Genomic DNA, 20,092 nt, shown 5'->3' on the forward strand with positions numbered 1-20,092 from the left:
AAAATCAACACATATTTAATACATTTTACTAATTTAGAAGTAAAAATTAACTAAAATAGTTTTAATAAAAAACGCATAAAATGTTATTCTCTATTAATTCTCAATTTGCGAGGGGTAAATTCTACAGCACTAAACATCTCTCTTTCTCTTCTATTTTATTCTCTATTTATTTAATAAAATAGTTATGGAACGATATAAAACAAAATATAATTCAATAAAACGACTAGAAAAGGACAAATACGCTTTTCTATATCCGGTGTCACATCCGGAAGTTTGGCCCTACGTATTTTCTTACGTCCGTGTCGTACAACTCATCGTTTCCGTTGACGTAGAGTCAGCCAGTTACGTAAGCCATATTCGTGAATCGCCAGACCATACGCACAACGTGCATGATACGCCATTCCGCTGAGCACAAACCCAGCACACAACTACATTCACTGGCGAGAAACTGCTTTTAATACAGTAAGTTATATTAGCCTTTACGAGGACGTGGAGCTTTTTATTTGCTTATTTTAAAATAAGTATCACTTTTTTTCTTGGTAAGTTAATGCTTGTTTGCGGAAACTGTTTGCTTGTGTAACATGCAGTAAGCTAAGCTAACATGCTAACTGCTGCTTCATTGAAAGGGATAAAATTGTTGCCTATACCCATATCACGAATATGTGAATATATATATATATATATATATATATATATATATGTTTAGTTTGACTTGCAAAAGTGCGTTTATATGGCGTCTTTAATGAATAAACACTGCCTTGCCAGTTTCGGTGAAAACAATTCAGGCGCGATAGCCAAGTTAGTCGTTTAAGTTTATTGTTGTGGTTAAGAATATATATTGTGTTTGGAACTATTTGCATTTAAATTTCATATTTCCATTTATTACAAACAGATTTGACTTTTTTTTTTTTTAGGTCTCACTTAGTCCTCCACCTTGTTGTGTTTTTTTTTTTTTTTTTTTTTTTTTTGAACGAATTAGTAGTAAAGAGTGTTTCAGTACTCATGCTTTGCTCTTTGGTCTCATATTTTGTGCATTACTTCCTTGCAGTAGACGCTGCCATGGCAGCTGCATTCCCCTACAGAGGTGTGCCTGGAACGATGCCTCCAGGTGTTCCTCCACCTCCTCCTGCTGTTGCCCCAGTTCCAGATTACATGACTGAGGAGAAACTGCAAGAGAAAGGTGCATTCATGTGGCTTGATCAAGCATTATGATTTTGCTTTATGTACTCTGAATGTTATGTGACGTGATATGTTTTTTTTGTAGCTCGGAAATGGCAGCAGCTTCAGGCCAAGCGCTACTCGGAGAAGAGGAAATTTGGTTTCGTGGATGCTCAGAAAGAGGACATGCCACCTGAGCATGTGCGCAAAATCATCAGGGATCATGGTGACATGACGAACAGGAAATTTCGTCATGACAAGCGGGTCTACCTTGGGTAAGTGCACTTGTGTTGTTGACTAGGGTATCCATATTAATGTATGGTCGTTTTTAATAATATATGTTGCTTTTTGTCTGCAGGGCTTTGAAATATATGCCTCATGCGGTGCTCAAACTGCTGGAGAATATGCCCATGCCCTGGGAGCAGATCAGAGATGTTCCTGTCCTCTACCACATTACAGGCGCCATTTCTTTCGTAAATGAAATCCCGTGGGTGATTGAGCCAGTGTACATTTCTCAGTGGGGGTAGGTGACTGTTCGATGGCGTGACTTTTAGAGCACAGAATGAAACTTAGGGCTGTGCATTTTGTGAAAGTTGCCATTTTTCCTTGTTTGTAAGGCTGCACAGTTTTGCTAAAAATTTGATTTATATACAGTTGAAGTCAAAAGTTTACATACACCTTGCAGAATCTGCAAAATGTTAATTATTTTTACCAAAATAAAAGGGATAATACTAAATACATGTTATTTATTATTTAGTACTGACCTGAATAAGATATTTCACATAAAAGGCTTTTTACAAGTCCACAAGAAAAAAATAATAGTTGAATTTAGAGATGCTCCGATCAGCATTTTTGGGGCCGATCACCGATTACCGATCACCAAGATCACGATCTGCCGATTGCCGATCACTGCCGATCACAGAATGGCAGGGGAATGGGAATCTTTGATCTATAATCTAGCAGAGTTTGCACCATTTGTAGAAATGAAACTAACTCTAAATTAACTATATTGAAGAAAAAAAACCTCTAGAAATAGGCTACAGTCAAGATCTTGAAGAACCACCAAGTTAGGGTTAAGTTGCTGATGCCTTCCCTGCTGAAAAAAACATGCTGGTCCTTTGCTGATTTATGCTGGTCATGTTGCTGGTCAAGGACCAGCATTAACCAGCCAAAGAACCAGCATGAACCAGTAAAGGACCAGCATCCCAGCACCAAAACATACCTAAGCAGCATATGCTGTTTTTTTCACCAGGGTTTGACGATAGCAAGACGATTATTAATATTATCAGTCAAAAAGGCGCCTAACTTTAGCGATGCAGTGCAGAGAGTCGGTTCTAGGATGCTTCAGAAACTTGTCGTTATATAAACACACGCATACAGTGGCCACGTCGCCTTAACGCGCCGCATGGGGAAGAGATTTAATATTAAAGTGCACCTCGCACTAGACTAGGCTATGTTCTTTGACATTGTAAATGTTCTTTGCTTGTTATTTGAAGCTGCTTTTTAAGATGGTGTAAGGATTATATTATCCAGCATTGCAGTCATTAGGATAAAGGAGGTAAAATGTGGTTTAGGCGGAATTAAATATGTTATATCAGAATCTGTCTGTATATAGGAAACATAAACATTCACCTCAGTAACATCTATATGCGTTCATTAGAATTACGATGCGATAAAATGGCGCTAAACATACGCACGTGAATTACACACGCACCGTTTCTCCTCATTCTATATGGACTGAACTACAACATTAACTGATGACAACAATCAGACATACAGCGGTAACATTATTGCAATATGACGGGTATAGAAAGATACATTCATTTACATTTAAGCACGCACATTCACCACTCAGAATGAAACCGAAACTTTAACTTCTCCGGCAAAACTACAGTCAGCGCTCTGTACACGCACAACTTAGTCACATGCCCAATAACAAGACTACCCTTACAAAACTAATAAAGAATTTAGTACTCATGTTGCATGTTGCCACTGGTAAGCTCCGCTCTGCTGTTGTTTACATAGGCGCCGTGCACGTGTGAAAAAGTTGCGCGAGTAATTTACGTCAAGTGATCGGCTTTTTTGATCGGCGCTTTTGGGGTTCGCCGATCAAGCTATTTTTACCCAATATCGGCCGATCATGATCGGTTGCCGATCGATCGGAGCATCACTAGTTGAATTTATAAAAATGACCCTGTTCAAAAGTTTACATACACTTGATTCTTAATACTGTTACCTGAATGATCCAAAGCAGTGTTTTTTTTTTAGTGATAGTTGTTAATGTGTCTCTTGTTTGTCTTAAACCGTTAAACTGCCTGCTGTTCTTCAGAAAATTCTTCAGGTCCCACAAATTCTTTGCATTTTCAGCTTTTATAATACAGTCATTGTTGGAAAGGGTTCAAATACACAAAAAGGCTGAAAAAAAAACAAAAAACAGAATTTGTGGGACCTGAAGCTTTTTTCTGTAGCACAGCAGGCAGTTTAGCTGTTCAGGACAAACGAGGGACTCATGAATCTCTAAACAAAGAAATACACATGTGGATCATTCAGGTAATAACACAGTATTAAGAAGTGTATGTGAACTTTTTTTCTACATATATGTGAACATTTGTGAGAAATATCTTATTCGGGTCAGTACTAAATAAAAAATAACATGCATTTTGTATGATCCCTCTTGTAATAAAATAAACATTTTGCAGATTCAGCAAGGTGTATGTAAACTTTTGACTTTAACTGTATCTATCTGTATGGCTGTAATAATAAACTTTTTTTTCTTTTCTCCAGCACGATGTGGATCATGATGCGTCGTGAGAAGCGAGACCGACGGCACTTCAAGCGTATGCGTTTCCCTCCATTTGATGATGAAGAGCCTCCGTTGGATTATGCAGACAACATCCTGGATGTGGAGCCTCTGGAGGCAATCCAGATGGAGCTGGACCCTGAGGAGGACTCCTCTGTTGCAGAATGGTTGTATGAGCATCAACCTCTGAAAGATACCACAAAGTGAGTGTTGGTGAGAATTATGAAAAAAAATAATGGTTTCTTGTTTCTTTTGTTCATGATTTATCTTTTCCTTCCACAGATTTGTGAATGGGACCACATACAGACGCTGGCAATTCACTTTGCCGATGATGTCCACTCTGTATCGATTGGCGAATCAGTTGCTGACTGATTTGGTGGATAGAAACTACTTTTACTTATTTGACTTGAAGGCTTTCTTCACCTCTAAAGCGTTGAACATGGCCATTCCAGGGGGACCCAAATTCGAGCCGCTTGTCAGGGACATAAACCTCCAGTATGTGTTGCCATGCCATGTTCTGTAGCATAACTATCCGTTAATTTTTATTTTCTTCAGAAGTCTTACTTTTTTTTTTTTTTTTTTTTTTTTTCCAGGGATGAAGACTGGAATGAGTTCAATGACATCAACAAGATCATCATCAGACAACCAATCAGGACCGAATACAAAATTGCATTCCCATACCTGTACAACAACCTGCCACATCATGTGCACCTCACCTGGTACGAAACTTCATCATGCCTACAGTTTTGATCATTCTATATAAATTCTTGTGCTGACCAACGAATTGTGAATGCAGGTACCACACACCAAATGTGGTGTTCATCAAGACTGAGGATCCTGATCTGCCCGCCTTCTACTTTGACCCTCTGATCAACCCAATTTCCCACAGGCACTCTGTCAAGGTCAGAAGTTCAACTGTTTAATTAAATTGTGCTTGTACAGTTAAATTCTAAAGTTTACATACACCTTGCACAATCTGCAAAATGTTGATTATTTTACCAAAATAAGAGCTGAATCAAAATTTATTTTTTTTAGTACTGGCCTGAATAAGATTTCATACAAATGAAAGATCTGTCTTTTCACACTGAAGGTGTATGTAAACTTTTGAATTCAACTGTAAATGTACTGATTTCCTCTCACACTAATTGCATGTTTGTGTTTTCTCTATAGAGCCAAGAGCCACTGCCAGATGATGATGAGGAGTTTGAACTGCCCGAGTATGTAGAGCCATTCCTGAAGGAGACGCCTCTCTACACTGACAACACAGCCAATGGAATTGCGCTGCTGTGGGCGCCTCGTCCATTTAATCTCCGCTCAGGAAGAACCAGACGGGCCATTGATGTGCCTCTCATTAAAAACTGGTTCGTATTGAACAATATTCTGTATTTGCACCCTGAAACGGTCCATTCTTCAAGAACACGTTTTTTTGAATCTACTTTGTTGCTTTTGCATTTTGCATTTATCTATGTAAACATACACTAGAGGGACATCTTTGACCATTGAATCTCACATTTTCAAACACAAAAGTGTGTTCTATGTGGATTACCCCTAACGCATGAAAGGTTTGCTTGAGTATTTAAGAAATCTTACAAGAAGACTATAATCTCTGAATGGAGGTTCTTGTTTGTTCAAACACCTTCAGGTATCGTGAGCACTGTCCTGCAGGCCAGCCTGTGAAGGTGCGTGTTTCTTACCAGAAGCTCCTGAAGTACTACGTGCTCAATGCTCTAAAACACAGACCACCCAAGGCCCAGAAAAAGAGGTGAGAATGCAATCCCAGAGCTTGTTTAGTGGAAACCTTTGATGCATTTAATAATGATTGTTTTTTTTTTAATATCTTCTCTAGATATCTGTTCCGCTCTTTCAAGGCCACCAAATTCTTCCAGTCCACAAAGCTGGATTGGGTAGAAGTCGGACTCCAGGTGTGCCGCCAGGGCTACAACATGCTGAACCTGCTGATTCACAGAAAGAACCTCAACTATCTACATTTGGACTACAACTTTAACTTGAAGCCTGTGAAAACCCTCACTACAAAGGAACGTAAGAAGTCCAGATTCGGAAACGCGTTCCACTTGTGTCGTGAGGTTCTGCGTTTGAGCAAACTTGTGGTGGACAGTCATGTGCAATACAGACTTGGAAATGTTGATGCTTTCCAGGTATGATGAGTACAGTTTCTGTGTAACTAATCTGTATCATTGTTTCATTACTGAAGTCTTTTGTCTACTTTGTAGCTGGCAGATGGACTGCAGTACATCTTCGCCCATGTCGGTCAGTTGACTGGCATGTACCGCTACAAGTACAAGCTCATGAGGCAGATCAGAATGTGCAAAGATCTGAAGCATCTCATCTACTACCGCTTCAACACAGTGAGTAAAGCTCAAACTTAGAACATTTTGCAGAGTGAATCAGTTTTCATTTGAAGTTGGATGGATTGATGCTATGCCTTGCATCTAAAGTGACCTGTTTTTATAGGGCCCAGTTGGAAAAGGTCCAGGATGTGGGTTCTGGGCTCCAGGATGGAGAGTCTGGCTGTTCTTTATGAGAGGCATCACTCCTCTTTTGGAGCGGTGGCTTGGGAATCTTCTGGCCAGGCAGTTTGAGGGTAAAATGAGCTATTATTGATATGCTGAAAGCATGTAGAAAGTTTCCGAGAAGAGTTGCAAGAATAGCAATTTTTACAGGGTTTTTACAAGGTGCTCTTGAAGTACTTGAATTTAACTTTTTTTAATGTAAGGCTTGAAAATCCCTTGAAAATGTTAATATTCCTGAAGATGTACTTGAACTTGTTTTACAATATCTGTATGAGCCTTGTAATTGATTATGTAATTCTGTTTAGGTCGACACTCCAAGGGTGTTGCAAAGACTGTGACCAAACAGCGTGTGGAATCTCACTTTGATCTGGAGCTGAGAGCTGCTGTGATGCATGACATCCTGGATATGATGCCTGAGGGTATCAAGCAGAACAAAGCCAGAACCATCTTGCAGCATCTTAGTGAGTCATGGAGATGCTGGAAGGCCAACATTCCTTGGAAGGTAAGTTTTTGTTCACTGCCCATCAATGGTGTATGATTAAATTTGAAAGTTTATCATTAAGGGATTTTCATTACTTATTTTTTCAGGTTCCTGGGCTTCCAACCCCCATTGAGAACATGATTCTCCGCTACGTGAAGGCCAAAGCTGACTGGTGGACCAACACAGCCCATTACAACCGTGAGAGAATCAGAAGAGGAGCCACTGTGGATAAGACTGTGTGCAAGAAAAACCTGGGACGTCTCACTCGACTCTATCTAAAGGCGGAGCAGGAGAGACAGCACAATTACCTGAAGGTACTATTCTTGGGTAATAGGGGTGTAACGATATTTCTTAGTACGATATTTCGCGATACAAAAATGTTGCGATATGTATCGTAGAGTGATGACGATACATTTACGATATGACGACAGTCTAATCCTATTGGTTGAGCTGCCGACGTGTCCTATCTGCTACAGCGCTGCTTGTGCTTTCATTGCAGTTGCAGAAATCGCTTGAACTGAATATTAGTAGAGCAACATGAGTTTGGCTGAAACTGAAATTGAAGATGCCCCGTCTTCACGTCCGACATTTGGTAGCATTTTGGTTTTACAGTCACGAGACAGGACGACGGTAAAAAAAATTACAGACAAAACACTATTACAGTCACGGCGCATGTTATTACCACGGAGTGGGAAAATGAAAAGTTTTGTGCTTCAGACTCACTCGCTTTTCGAGTCACACATTGGAACAAACATTTCTTAAAGCTTTAATGGCTCTTCGCGACAGGAACCTCCGAAGATAAAAAATATTTAATCTTTTTATAAGCAGCAGCCACGATTTAACCAGTTACCGCACAGATTATTATTAACAACCAAAAGAACATTTCACTGAGCGCATGTCGGAGTGTTGAAATCAAGATCATTTAAAATGGGCTATAATTGAACTGTATGATCCATAAAATATGGAGAAAGGCTATACATAAAGAAAAAAATCCAGGAAATGCGTGTAGTATAGCCTGACACTTGGTTTGACAGGTAAAAATAAAATTATGTGTGTAAAATGTCGTAGTTAACTGTATCTGATATGAAAACTATGCTAGTCATTGTCCCATAAAATGATAAATAGTACAACACATAGTGTTTTCATTACATTTTATTTATTTAGCTTTTTGTAAAATAAAATGAGACCTTGTTGATTGCAACTACGTTTACCCCGAGACCGCGTCGCAAACACCAGCTCGACTGCAAAACGCTTTCACTTCGAGAGAAAGCGGCAGCCGTGCAGCGCTTCCACCGCTTGCTGCGTCCCATGTGAAAGGGCTTTTAAACGGTCTTCAGACAGAGCGTGAACACAAGCACGGGACCATTTCGGAGCCGCTGCGTGTCAGCGTGAACAGGATTGAGTCCTGACAATTTTATCACCATCATGTTAAATATAACAAATTTTTCAGTGACAGACCTATTCCGTTAATTTGAATACAGACGATTTTTATTAAACCTTAAAATGTGACCTTGTATGTACAACAAAGTTATTGAAATTTATTTATTTTTTAATAAATCTGTTGTTTGGTTTTCAGTTTCATGTTTAAATTTTTGTTCAAAATATTGTGATGCATATCGTACCGTGTATCGGGATATGTACCGTATCGTGACCTGGGCATATCGTTACACCCCGATTGGGTAACACTAAATGTTTGTGATCAGGCTGTTGTTACCAATAAAGAAGAGATTAAAGAGTGATGTCTTTTTATCATATAGGATGGACCTTACATTACAGCTGAGGAGGCCGTGGCTATCTACACCACCACAGTGCACTGGCTGGAGAGTCGTCGATTCTCTCCAATCCCCTTTCCTCCTCTGTCATACAAACATGACACTAAGCTGCTCATCCTGGCTTTGGAAAGACTCAAGGAGGCTTACAGGTCAGGCCAGTCTTAATAAAGAAAGCTGATTGGATGCAGTGATGTTTAGATGTTACTGACTTTGCTTTGTTTCTTTATCTAGTGTGAAGTCAAGGCTGAACCAGTCACAGCGTGAGGAGTTGGGTCTGATTGAGCAGGCCTATGACAACCCTCATGAGGCTCTGTCCAGAATCAAACGTCACCTCCTCACTCAGAGAGCCTTCAAAGAGGTTTGCACACAATGATTTCAGCACATTTGATACATCCACAAGAGTTGTCTTAGCCCATTACTGGTCCTAGTTTGCGTCTAAAGTGGTTGTTTTTTGCTTTAGGTGGGCATTGAGTTTATGGACCTTTACAGTCATTTGGTGCCGGTTTATGATGTTGAACCTCTGGAGAAGATCACAGACGCATACCTGGATCAGTACCTCTGGTATGAGGCAGACAAGCGCAGACTTTTTCCACCCTGGATCAAACCAGCTGACACAGAGCCACCTCCACTGCTGGTGTACAAATGGTGCCAAGGTGAGAGACATGGATTTTTTTTATATCTGATATCTTTTAAAGTCTGATGGCTAGTGTAAAGCTGAAATGCTGGTATGCTGTAAAGTTGTTACAAAATAAAGGTCCTGCTTTTAACATTTGTTGGCCGAACAAAAACTTAGTGGCTGATTCCAATTTTAAAAAAGGAAATATTTTTTGCCACTGTAGTATCTTGATAAAACATCAAACTCTTGTAGTGTTTTCCTAAATAATTTTGATGCAATACTGTGAATAAACGAGGGTTAGTTAAAAATATTAGGGATGCACGATATGTATCGGTCGATAACTTGCGCGTTTTGTCAGTAAAGCCGGTTCTGTAATCAGCGGTAAATGCCATCAGGTGCGTGATTTCACGTTGAGCCGTATATACTACACACAGCCGTTGTTTACAGACGAGCTGCGCACATTCACACTGATAATGAACATTGGTATGCGCAGCTCGTCGGTAAACAACGGCTGTGTGTAGTATATACGGCTCAACGTGAAATCACGCACCTGATGGCATTTACCGCTGATTACAGAACCGGCTTTACTGACAAAACGCGCAAGCTTTATCGACCGATTGGTATCGGTGCATCCCTAAAAAATATGTAAAATTTCATTCCGTTAAATAGTTCTAATTATGTCTGCTAGGAATCAACAACCTGCAGGATGTGTGGGAGACGGCAGAAGGTGAATGCAACGTAATGCTGGAGTCTCGCTATGAGAAGATGTACGAGAAGATTGACTTGACGCTGTTGAACAGGCTTCTGCGTCTCATTGTTGATCACAACATTGCCGATTACATGACGGCCAAAAACAACGTTGTCATCAACTACAAGGTCTGTTTATTGCCTATACATACAGTCAGAAAAACTGTTTAATGCTTTTAAGTCATATTAGAAATTCTTTCATTGCTCTGTTTGATTTTAGATATTTTTTTCTCTCTTAACAGGACATGAACCACACAAACTCGTACGGTATCATCCGTGGCCTGCAGTTTGCCTCTTTCATCGTGCAGTACTATGGGCTGGTGATGGACCTGCTGGTGCTGGGTCTGCACAGAGCCAGTGAGATGGCTGGACCTCCTCAGATGCCCAATGACTTCCTCAGCTTTCAGGATACAGCCACTGAGAGCGCCCATCCTATACGTCTGTACTGCAGATACATAGACCGCATTCACATCTTCTTCAGGTTAGTAGTGCAGAAGAAAGAAGTGTCCTATGTCCTGTCATGCAGTATTGAGATTTCCAAAAGTTGTTGTAGTACAAGTTTTATGAACTTGGTTTTGCTCTATGTAGGTTCTCTGCTGATGAGGCGAGAGATCTGATCCAGAGGTACTTGACTGAGCACCCAGACCCCAACAATGAGAACATTGTGGGCTACAACAATAAGAAATGCTGGCCAAGAGATGCTAGGATGAGACTGATGAAACATGATGTGAACTTGTAAGTGCTCCAGACTTTTGTCTTTCTAAACCCCTTAAAACAGTGCCTTGTTTTAAAGTTTAAAGTTTCTTTTTTCCCCACCTCTATCTACACTCCATGCACCATAATGAGAAAGCAAAAACAGAATTGTCACAACTTCATAAATGTATTAATAAAAAAACTGAAATAAGTGCATTGCATTAGTATTCATACCCTTAACTCAATACTTAGTTGAAGCACATTTACATCCTCAGGTCTTTTTGGGTATGATGCAACAAGATTTGCATATAAACATTTGGCAATTGTCCGCCATTCTTCGCCCTACCTCTTCACCTCTCAAGCTCTGTCAGCTTGGATGGGGTCTGGCAGATATTTTCAGGTTTCTCCAGAAATGTTTGATTAGGTTCAAGCCCAGACTCTGGCTGGGCCACTCAAGGACATTCACGGAGTTGTCTATAAGCCACTTTTGCTGTGTGCTTAGGGTCATTGTCCTGTTGGAATGTGAACCTTCTGCCCAGTCTGAGGCATAACATAAAATGTGAAAAAATGAAGGGGTATGAATACTTGTGCAAGGCACTGTAAATACAAAAATGCGCTAGGTGTGATTGATTTCTTTATAATTATACAGGGGCCGTGCTGTGTTCTGGGACATCAAGAATCGCCTGCCTCGTTCTGTGACTACAGTTCAGTGGGAGAACAGCTTTGTGTCTGTATACAGCAAGGACAACCCTAATTTGCTCTTCAACATGTGTGGCTTTGAGTGTCGCATCCTCCCCAAGTGCCGCACTAGTTATGAGGAGTTTACGCACAAAGATGGTGTGTGGAATTTGCAGAATGAGGTAACAAAGGAAAGGACAGCACAGTGTTTCCTGCGTGTAGATGACGAATCCATGCAGAGGTTCCACAACAGAGTGCGACAGATTCTGATGGCTTCTGGTTCCACCACCTTCACAAAGGTATGAGCCCTCAACCATAACATTTCAAGTCATAGCAAGTTTGTATTTTCCATTTTGTGCATGGTTTACATAATGTTGCTCTTCTCAGATTGTGAACAAGTGGAACACTGCTCTGATTGGTCTGATGACATACTTCCGTGAGGCTGTGGTCAACACCCAAGAGCTTTTGGACCTGCTGGTGAAGTGTGAGAATAAGATCCAAACCCGTATCAAGATTGGGTTGAACTCCAAAATGCCTAGTCGTTTCCCCCCTGTGGTGTTTTACACTCCTAAAGAGTTGGGTGGACTGGGAATGCTTTCCATGGGACACGTACTGATTCCACAGTCTGACCTTAGGTAAGTTATTTGCTGTTTTCATTATGGTTTCTTTTATTAGCAACTACATGGAAATGAATATGCATCCACAAATGCAGGTGATTGATTTACAGCTCTTCTGTGTTTGCTCAGGTGGTCCAAACAGACTGATGTGGGCATCACTCATTTCCGCTCCGGTATGAGTCATGAGGAGGATCAGCTGATTCCTAATCTGTACCGCTACATCCAGCCATGGGAGAGCGAGTTTATTGACTCCCAAAGAGTTTGGGCCGAATACGCACTCAAGCGTCAGGAAGCCATTGCTCAGAACAGGTAATGCCTTAACCAAACCCAATTTTTGATTTTCTTGAAGGGTTCGTTCTTACTAATGAGTTTGATATTTCTCAGGCGTTTGACACTGGAGGACCTGGAGGACTCCTGGGACAGAGGTATTCCACGTATCAACACACTCTTCCAGAAGGACAGACACACTCTTGCATATGACAAGGGATGGAGAGTGAGAACAGACTTCAAGCAGTACCAGGTAAAAGTCTTTCCTTTTGAGAAACATTTGCATGTTGAAAGCAGTGCCAGACATCAGTTAGATTTGTTTTGGCTAGTTTTTATAAAGATTTTTGATTGTGCTTTCAGGTGTTGAAGCAAAATCCATTCTGGTGGACTCACCAAAGGCATGATGGCAAATTGTGGAATTTGAACAACTACCGTACTGACATGATCCAGGCACTTGGAGGGGTGGAAGGCATTCTTGAGCACACGCTCTTCAAGGGAACCTACTTCCCCACCTGGGAGGGTCTCTTCTGGTAAGACCTCACATCCTGTATACACTGCCAGTCAAAAGTTTTGAGATTTTTAATGTTTTTAAAAAAAAGTCTCTTCTGCTCACCAAGCCTGCAATTATTTGAGCCAAAGTACAGCAAAACGGTACAATTATTAAATATTTTTGCTATTTAAGTAATTGTATTCTAATTGAATGTTTTAAAATATTTTACAATATTAATAATTTTAATATTAATTTAAGGTCATTACTCCAGTCACTTGATCCTTCAGAAATAATTCTTATATTCTGATTTGCTGCTCAAAAAACATTTATAATTATGTTGAAAACAGCTGAGTAGTTTTTCCCCCCCCCCAGGTTTCTTTGAATAGAAAGTTCTGAAAAAAAGCATTCATCTAAAATAGAAATATTTGGTAACATTTATAAATGTCGTCTTCATAACTTGATAAAAGCATCCTTGCTAAATAAAAGTATTAATTTCTATTTCTTTCCAAACAAAATTATACTGACTCAAAGCTTGAATGGTAATGTTACAAAAGCTTTTTATTTCTTATTATTCATGAAAGAATCCTAAAAAAAATGTATTCAACGGTTTTAAATATAGATAATAATAAAATGTTTTTTTAACAACAAACCAGCATATTAGAATGATTTCTAAAGGATCATGTGACACTGAAGACTGGAGTAATGATGCTGAAAATTTAGCTTTGATCACAAAAATAAATAGAATTTAAACACACATACCAATAGAAAAGTTATTTTGAATAGTAAAAATATTTTACATTTTTACTGTTTTGCTGTTCTTTGGGTCAAATAAATGCAGGCTTGGTTAGCAGAAGAAATTTCTTAAAAAACAAACAAAAAAAACATCAAAAACCCTACTGTTCAAAAACATTTGACTGGTAGTGTAGTTAACTTAATTTGTTTTAAGATTCATTAACTCAACATTTTGATCTCTTATAGGGAGAAGGCCAGTGGTTTCGAAGAGTCCATGAAATGGAAGAAACTCACCAATGCTCAGAGATCTGGTCTGAACCAGATTCCTAATCGACGATTCACCTTGTGGTGGTCTCCTACAATCAACAGAGCCAATGTATATCTATGAGAATCCATTGCATTTAGACAGAACATTAAATGCTTTTTGCTTGCCATTCCTCATTTTCTTGGGACTCACTCATTTTCTTGATATTCTTGTAGGTATACGTGGGTTTCCAAGTGCAGTTGGACCTTACTGGAATCTTCATGCATGGTAAAATCCCAACTCTCAAGATCTCTCTGATCCAGATCTTCAGAGCTCACTTGTGGCAGAAGATTCATGAGAGCATCGTCATGGATCTCTGTCAGGTAAAAGAGACATGCTTCTGTTAAATGGGTCTAGATTATTCAATGAATATTACTTAACTGTTCTGTACAAACTGTTCTGTACAAACTGTTTGCGTTCTGTACAAACTGTTTGTGTGGTTATACACTTTAAGCTGAACTGTTACTAACAATCGGCTTATTCAGAAGTGTCATCAGTAAACTCTTGTTTGCTCTGTGTAGGTGTTTGACCAAGAGCTGGATGCTTTGGAGATCGAGACTGTCCAGAAAGAGACAATCCATCCCAGGAAGTCTTACAAGATGAATTCCTCCTGTGCTGACATTCTGTTGTTTGCCTCCTACAAGTGGAACGTCTCTCGCCCCTCGCTTCTAGCAGACTCCAAGTATGTGTGATTGAAATTATTGAATACATTGACATCTAATATATCAGGAAGGAAAAATGTAAACATTTCACACATAAAACTATACTAAAGTGGTAAATGTCTGTGATTCGTTCTATAGGGATGTTATGGACAGCACTACCACGCAGAAGTACTGGATTGACATTCAGCTCAGATGGGGTGACTACGACTCCCATGACATTGAGCGATATGCCAGGGCCAAGTTCTTAGACTACACCACTGACAACATGAGTATTTACCCATCACCCACTGGAGTCCTGATTGCCATTGATCTGGCATACAACCTTCACAGGTCAGTATTTGTAAGCATATTGTGTAGGTGATTTATATATAAGGCTGTTCTTGCCACTGAATAAAAAAAAAGGACTTTGTCACAGTTCTGACTTTTTTTCTCTCACAATTGTGAGTTTCTCACATTTCAGAGAAAGTCAAAATTGCGAGATATAAACTTGCAGTTGTGAGAATTCAGAATTTTCTTGCAGCTTATCTCGAAATTCAGATTTTTTTTTTTTTTTTTTTTACAGAAATGCATGATATCTCCATTCTGAGATATTTGGTCAGAATTGCATCATACACTTGCAGTTCTGAAAAATAAATTCTCCATTCTGAGAAATAAAGTCAGAATTCCAAGATATACATATTTCCTGAGAATTGAGTTTGTATCTGGCGATTATGACTTTTTTTCTCAGAATTGAGTTTAAATCTTGAAATTCTGACTTAATAACAAGCAATTGTGAGTTAAGTCAGAATTGTGTGAGAGAAACTCTTAATTCTGAGAACTTTTCAGACTTTTTTTTCCCCTTAAAATCGGAATTTATAAATCATAATTGCAAGTTTATATCTCTTAATTCTGAGTTTTGTTGTTGTTTTTTTCTCAGAATTGTGAGATATAGATGAACTTGCAATTCTGACATTCTAAGAATTGCATGATATAAACTCTCAATTCTGCCTTTTTTTCTCGCTATTGTGATTTGTTTTTTTTCTCTCAATTCTGGCTTTATAGTCAGAATTGTGAGAGAAACTCTTAATTCTGAGAACATACCAGTATTTTTCCAAAATCCGATTTTATAACTTATAATTGCGAGTTTATATCTCTTACTTCTGAGAAAGTCAATTGCAAGGTATAAACTTGCATTTGCGAGAATTTAGATTTGTGATGCAATTCAGATTTTTTTTTTCTCACAAATGCGAGTTTGTATCTCACAATTCTAAATTTTCTCACAATTGTGATTTAACTCGCAATTCTGACTTTTTTTCCTCAGAATTGTTGATAATATAAAAACTGTTTCTAAAGTTTCTATCTTGCAATTCTGACTTTATATAAGTTAAATCACAAACTCGCAATTCTGATAACATCAGTCTTTTTTTCCCCTCAGAATTATACTTTATAACTCAAGTTTGTCTCACAATTCTGAAAAGTCAGAACTCCAAGATCTAAACATGCAATTGCGTGAAAGTTCAGAATTGTGTGGTGCAATTCGGACTTTTTTTCTTGCAAATGCGAGTTTGTAAGTTTTTCATCTCTCAACTGTGAGTGAATTCTGCAAGCATTGTGAATTCTGAGAAAAAAAAAAGTCAGAATCGTGAGAAGTCATTTTTATTCAGTGGTGGAAACGGGCTAAAGACAAGTACAACTTTGTCGCTGTTTTTTGGAATGTGAAACAGAGCAGCAAGTATTTATGACCTGCTTTTTTCTCTCTCTCTCTACAGTGCTTATGGTAACTGGTTCCCTGGAGCCAAGCCACTGATCCAGCAGGCCATGGCGAAGATAATGAAGGCCAACCCTGCTCTGTATGTGCTGAGAGAGCGAATCCGCAAGGGTCTGCAACTCTACTCTTCAGAGCCCACTGAGCCTTACCTGTCTTCCCAGAACTACGGAGAGCTCTTCTCCAACCAGATCATCTGGTTTGTGGATGACACCAATGTGTACAGAGTCACCATCCACAAGGCGAGTCATTTTCAATATATCCTTTTGGTAGTTATATGTTGTTTTCTCTAGGTTGTGTGCCAGATATTAATCTTTCATGTCTCATCTTAGACCTTTGAAGGTAACTTGACCACGAAACCAATCAACGGAGCCATTTTCATTTTCAACCCCAGAACTGGACAGCTTTTCCTAAAGATCATTCACACATCTGTATGGGCAGGACAAAAGCGTCTTGGACAGGTAAGTCTGTGTATTTTGTCTCCATGAGGTTACTGTGTTGTTCTCCTTTGCCGAGTTCAACATTTTGCATTTGTTATTATAGCTGGCCAAGTGGAAAACCGCTGAAGAAGTGGCTGCCCTGATCCGATCGCTGCCTGTTGAAGAGCAGCCCAAACAGATTATTGTGACCAGGAAGGGCATGTTGGATCCACTTGAGGTAAGAAACGCCCACTAAAACTGTTAAAGGCGAAGTAGCTGTGCTTTAGCACTAAAAGTTTAACGGCTGTTTTTTTTCCCTCAGGTGCACTTGCTGGACTTCCCCAACATTGTAATCAAGGGCTCTGAGCTTCAGCTGCCCTTCCAGGCCTGTTTGAAAGTGGAGAAGTTTGGTGACCTCATTCTGAAGGCCACAGAGCCTCAGATGGTTCTGTTCAATCTGTACGACGACTGGCTGAAGACCATCTCCTCTTACACTGTAAATCCAGCTTATATACAATCATTTTGACCTATTAAAATCATTAATAGTTTCTGAAAGTTACACTGGTCATTACTACGAAGTCTAAAACTAGTATGTTTTTGTTGCCTAGGCATTCTCTCGTTTGATCTTAATCCTGAGAGCACTTCACGTCAACAACGACCGTGCCAAGGTTATCCTGAAGCCTGACAAGACCACAATCACAGAGCCCCACCACATCTGGCCCACTCTGACCGATGAGGAGTGGATCAAAGTGGAGGTGCAGCTCAAAGATCTCATCCTGGCTGACTATGGCAAGAAGAACAAGTGAGTGCTACATAATAGAGTGCAGACGGAAAAGTGTATAGATATAAAATGGTCCATTTTTCAGATATTAACTTGTTTACTTCTCCACAGTGTGAATGTGGCATCTTTGACCCAGTCTGAAATCAGGGACATCATCCTGGGTATGGAGATCTCGGCTCCATCCCAGCAGAGACAGCAGATCGCTGAGATCGAGAAGCAGACCAAGGAGCAGTCTCAGCTAACGGCCACACAAACTCGCACTGTCAACAAACACGGAGATGAGATTATCACCTCCACCACCAGCAACTATGAGACGCAGACCTTCTCTTCCAAAACCGAATGGAGAGTTAGGTATGGAACGATTTTTGTCACTTATGTGTTTGGAGTTATTACAGAGTTATTATCTGTCTTTTTTAGAATTTGAAAAAGAATACCTTGTTTGATAAGTGAGATCTCTGATTGAAGTCCATGAAAATCAAAAAAGTAGTTCTTTGAAAGTTTTGGAATTTCATTTTACAGTATCTGTATGAACCCTCTTATTAAAACAGCTAGATGTTTTTGTTTTTAAACTATATTTCTTTATTTCACAGAGCGATCTCTGCTGCCAACTTGCACTTACGTACTAACCACATCTACGTGTCATCGGATGACATCAAAGAAACGGGCTACACTTACATCCTGCCCAAGAACGTTCTGAAGAAGTTCATCTGCATCTCAGATCTGCGTGCTCAGGTAAGAATAACTGACTACTTAATGTTTTCTAATGTGAATAGTCTGCATTTGCTTAATTAGTAGTATTCTAAACCTGAATTTTGCTTGCATCTATATATTTTTTTCCTATAGATTGCAGGCTATCTGTATGGAACCAGCCCTCCAGACAACCCTCAGGTAAAGGAAATCCGCTGCATCGTAATGGTGCCACAGTGGGGTACGCATCAGACCGTTCACCTGCCCAACCAGCTGCCACAACACGAGTACTTAAAGGTCAGCATTTTACACACATGCATATGTCTATATTTTAGTGTCTTCCCAGCTGTATCAAACAACTTAAATGCCTCTTGAATTTATAGGAAATGGAGCCTCTTGGATGGATCCATACACAGCCCAATGAATCACCCCAGCTCTCTCCTCAAGATGTCACCACCCATGCAAAGGTCATGGCTGACAACCCGTCCTGGGATGGCGAGAAGACTATCATTATTACTTGCAGGTACAGATTTAGCACACTAATGCACTGTAGCTGCACTCTTAAAGGGTTAATTCACCCAAAAATGAAAATTCTGTCATTAATTCATCTTTGGAACACAAATTAAGATATATGGACGGTGAGAGCGCTCTCAGATTTAATCAGAAATATCTTAATTTGTGTTCCAAAGATAAACAAAGGTCTTATGGGTTTGGAACAACATGAGGATTAGTAATTAATGACAGATTTTTCATTTTTGGGTGAACTAACCCTAACATCCCAGTGTGTAATGTATTTGTGAGTTTTAAACAATTGTTTTATTTTTTTCAATCTAGTTTTACCCCTGGTTCCTGCACACTGACAGCCTACAAGCTGACCCCCAGTGGATACGAATGGGGACGACAAAACACAGATAAGGGAAATAACCCCAAAGGTTACTTGCCTTCTCACTATGAAAGAGTCCAGATGCTTTTGTCTGATCGTTTCCTTGGCTTCTTCATGGTGCCTGGCCAAGTCTCTTGGAATTACAACTTCATGGGTGAGCATAGTCTTAAAATTATATATTGAAGTAATTTTTCACCTTTTGTAAATTGCACAACATTGTGCTTTTCTAACCTCTCCTTTTTCATTCTAGGTGTTCGCCATGATCCCAACATGAAGTATGATCTGCAATTGGCCAACCCGAAGGAGTTCTACCATGAAGTTCACAGGCCATCTCACTTCCTCAACTTTGCTTCTCTGCAGGAGGGTGAAATCTACAACGCTGACCGTGAAGATATGTATGCATAATAGTACAAACAGTGACTATATAAAGTAAATCCACCCAACAGGCTGTTTTTGAAACATTTTGTCACCAAGACTCACTCTATACTGTTTGCAGTAATGTAAATGCTTAGAAACTCAAAGCATGTTATTTGTTAATTGCTTTATCAAAATTGCCTGGCATTGAGTTAATTATGCACATTGCTGAAAGCACATTTTGTGCTTGCTTTCTGAATGAATTCTCATCTAAAAAATATCTGTACCCTTTTTCTTAATTGTTTGTAGTACATTGTGTTTTTTATAAGTCCTGAATAATTTGTCTGTACCCTGTAGCTATGTTGTGCATCTGTTATGTACACTGTAATTTGGGTTTAAATAAAGATTACTTCTTTTATAAGAATTCAAGATTGATCTCGTTGTCACTTTTGTTGGTTTCATGGCATAAAATTGTCAGAGTCCACTGAAGGAACTGTAACTGTTCTATCTAAAGAGCAAGGACACTGTATGCCTTCAGAGCAAACCAATCTGCATGCATATGTTACAGTCCACTGAGCAGTTCAGCCCTGAATATATGATATGGCAAGCTGTTTCAACATTTATTCCTTTTAGATAAATTATCTTTTTGGATAAGTCAATACAATGGTAGTACATT

At 39.4% G+C, this 20,092-nt stretch overlaps 1 protein-coding gene across 1 annotated transcript; it reads left to right on the forward strand.

The window, feature by feature from the left end:
* The first annotated feature begins 377 nt into the window (after positions 1-377).
* On the forward strand, positions 378-19,845 carry prpf8 (pre-mRNA processing factor 8). The gene is made up of 41 exons (XM_073817740.1): positions 378-462; positions 1,049-1,180; positions 1,265-1,433; positions 1,517-1,681; positions 3,943-4,161; positions 4,241-4,453; positions 4,552-4,677; positions 4,755-4,860; positions 5,129-5,319; positions 5,601-5,720; positions 5,805-6,114; positions 6,190-6,324; positions 6,431-6,560; positions 6,795-6,991; positions 7,078-7,284; positions 8,728-8,891; positions 8,974-9,100; positions 9,203-9,395; positions 10,047-10,234; positions 10,348-10,586; positions 10,694-10,840; positions 11,448-11,775; positions 11,864-12,111; positions 12,223-12,402; positions 12,478-12,613; positions 12,721-12,890; positions 13,829-13,958; positions 14,063-14,209; positions 14,408-14,568; positions 14,687-14,878; positions 16,297-16,534; positions 16,625-16,753; positions 16,836-16,949; positions 17,034-17,207; positions 17,320-17,513; positions 17,604-17,843; positions 18,083-18,224; positions 18,336-18,476; positions 18,563-18,702; positions 19,014-19,216; positions 19,313-19,845. Exons 2-41 carry the CDS (start codon positions 1,060-1,062, stop codon positions 19,465-19,467), a joined length of 7,029 nt encoding a protein of 2,342 aa, XP_073673841.1. The 5' UTR covers positions 378-462; positions 1,049-1,059; the 3' UTR covers positions 19,468-19,845.
* Positions 19,846-20,092: the final 247 nt, after the last annotated feature.

The sequence above is a fragment of the Garra rufa genome, chromosome 14 (genome assembly GCF_049309525.1).
Source record: "Garra rufa chromosome 14, GarRuf1.0, whole genome shotgun sequence".
Classification (NCBI taxonomy): Eukaryota; Metazoa; Chordata; class Actinopteri; order Cypriniformes; family Cyprinidae; genus Garra; species Garra rufa.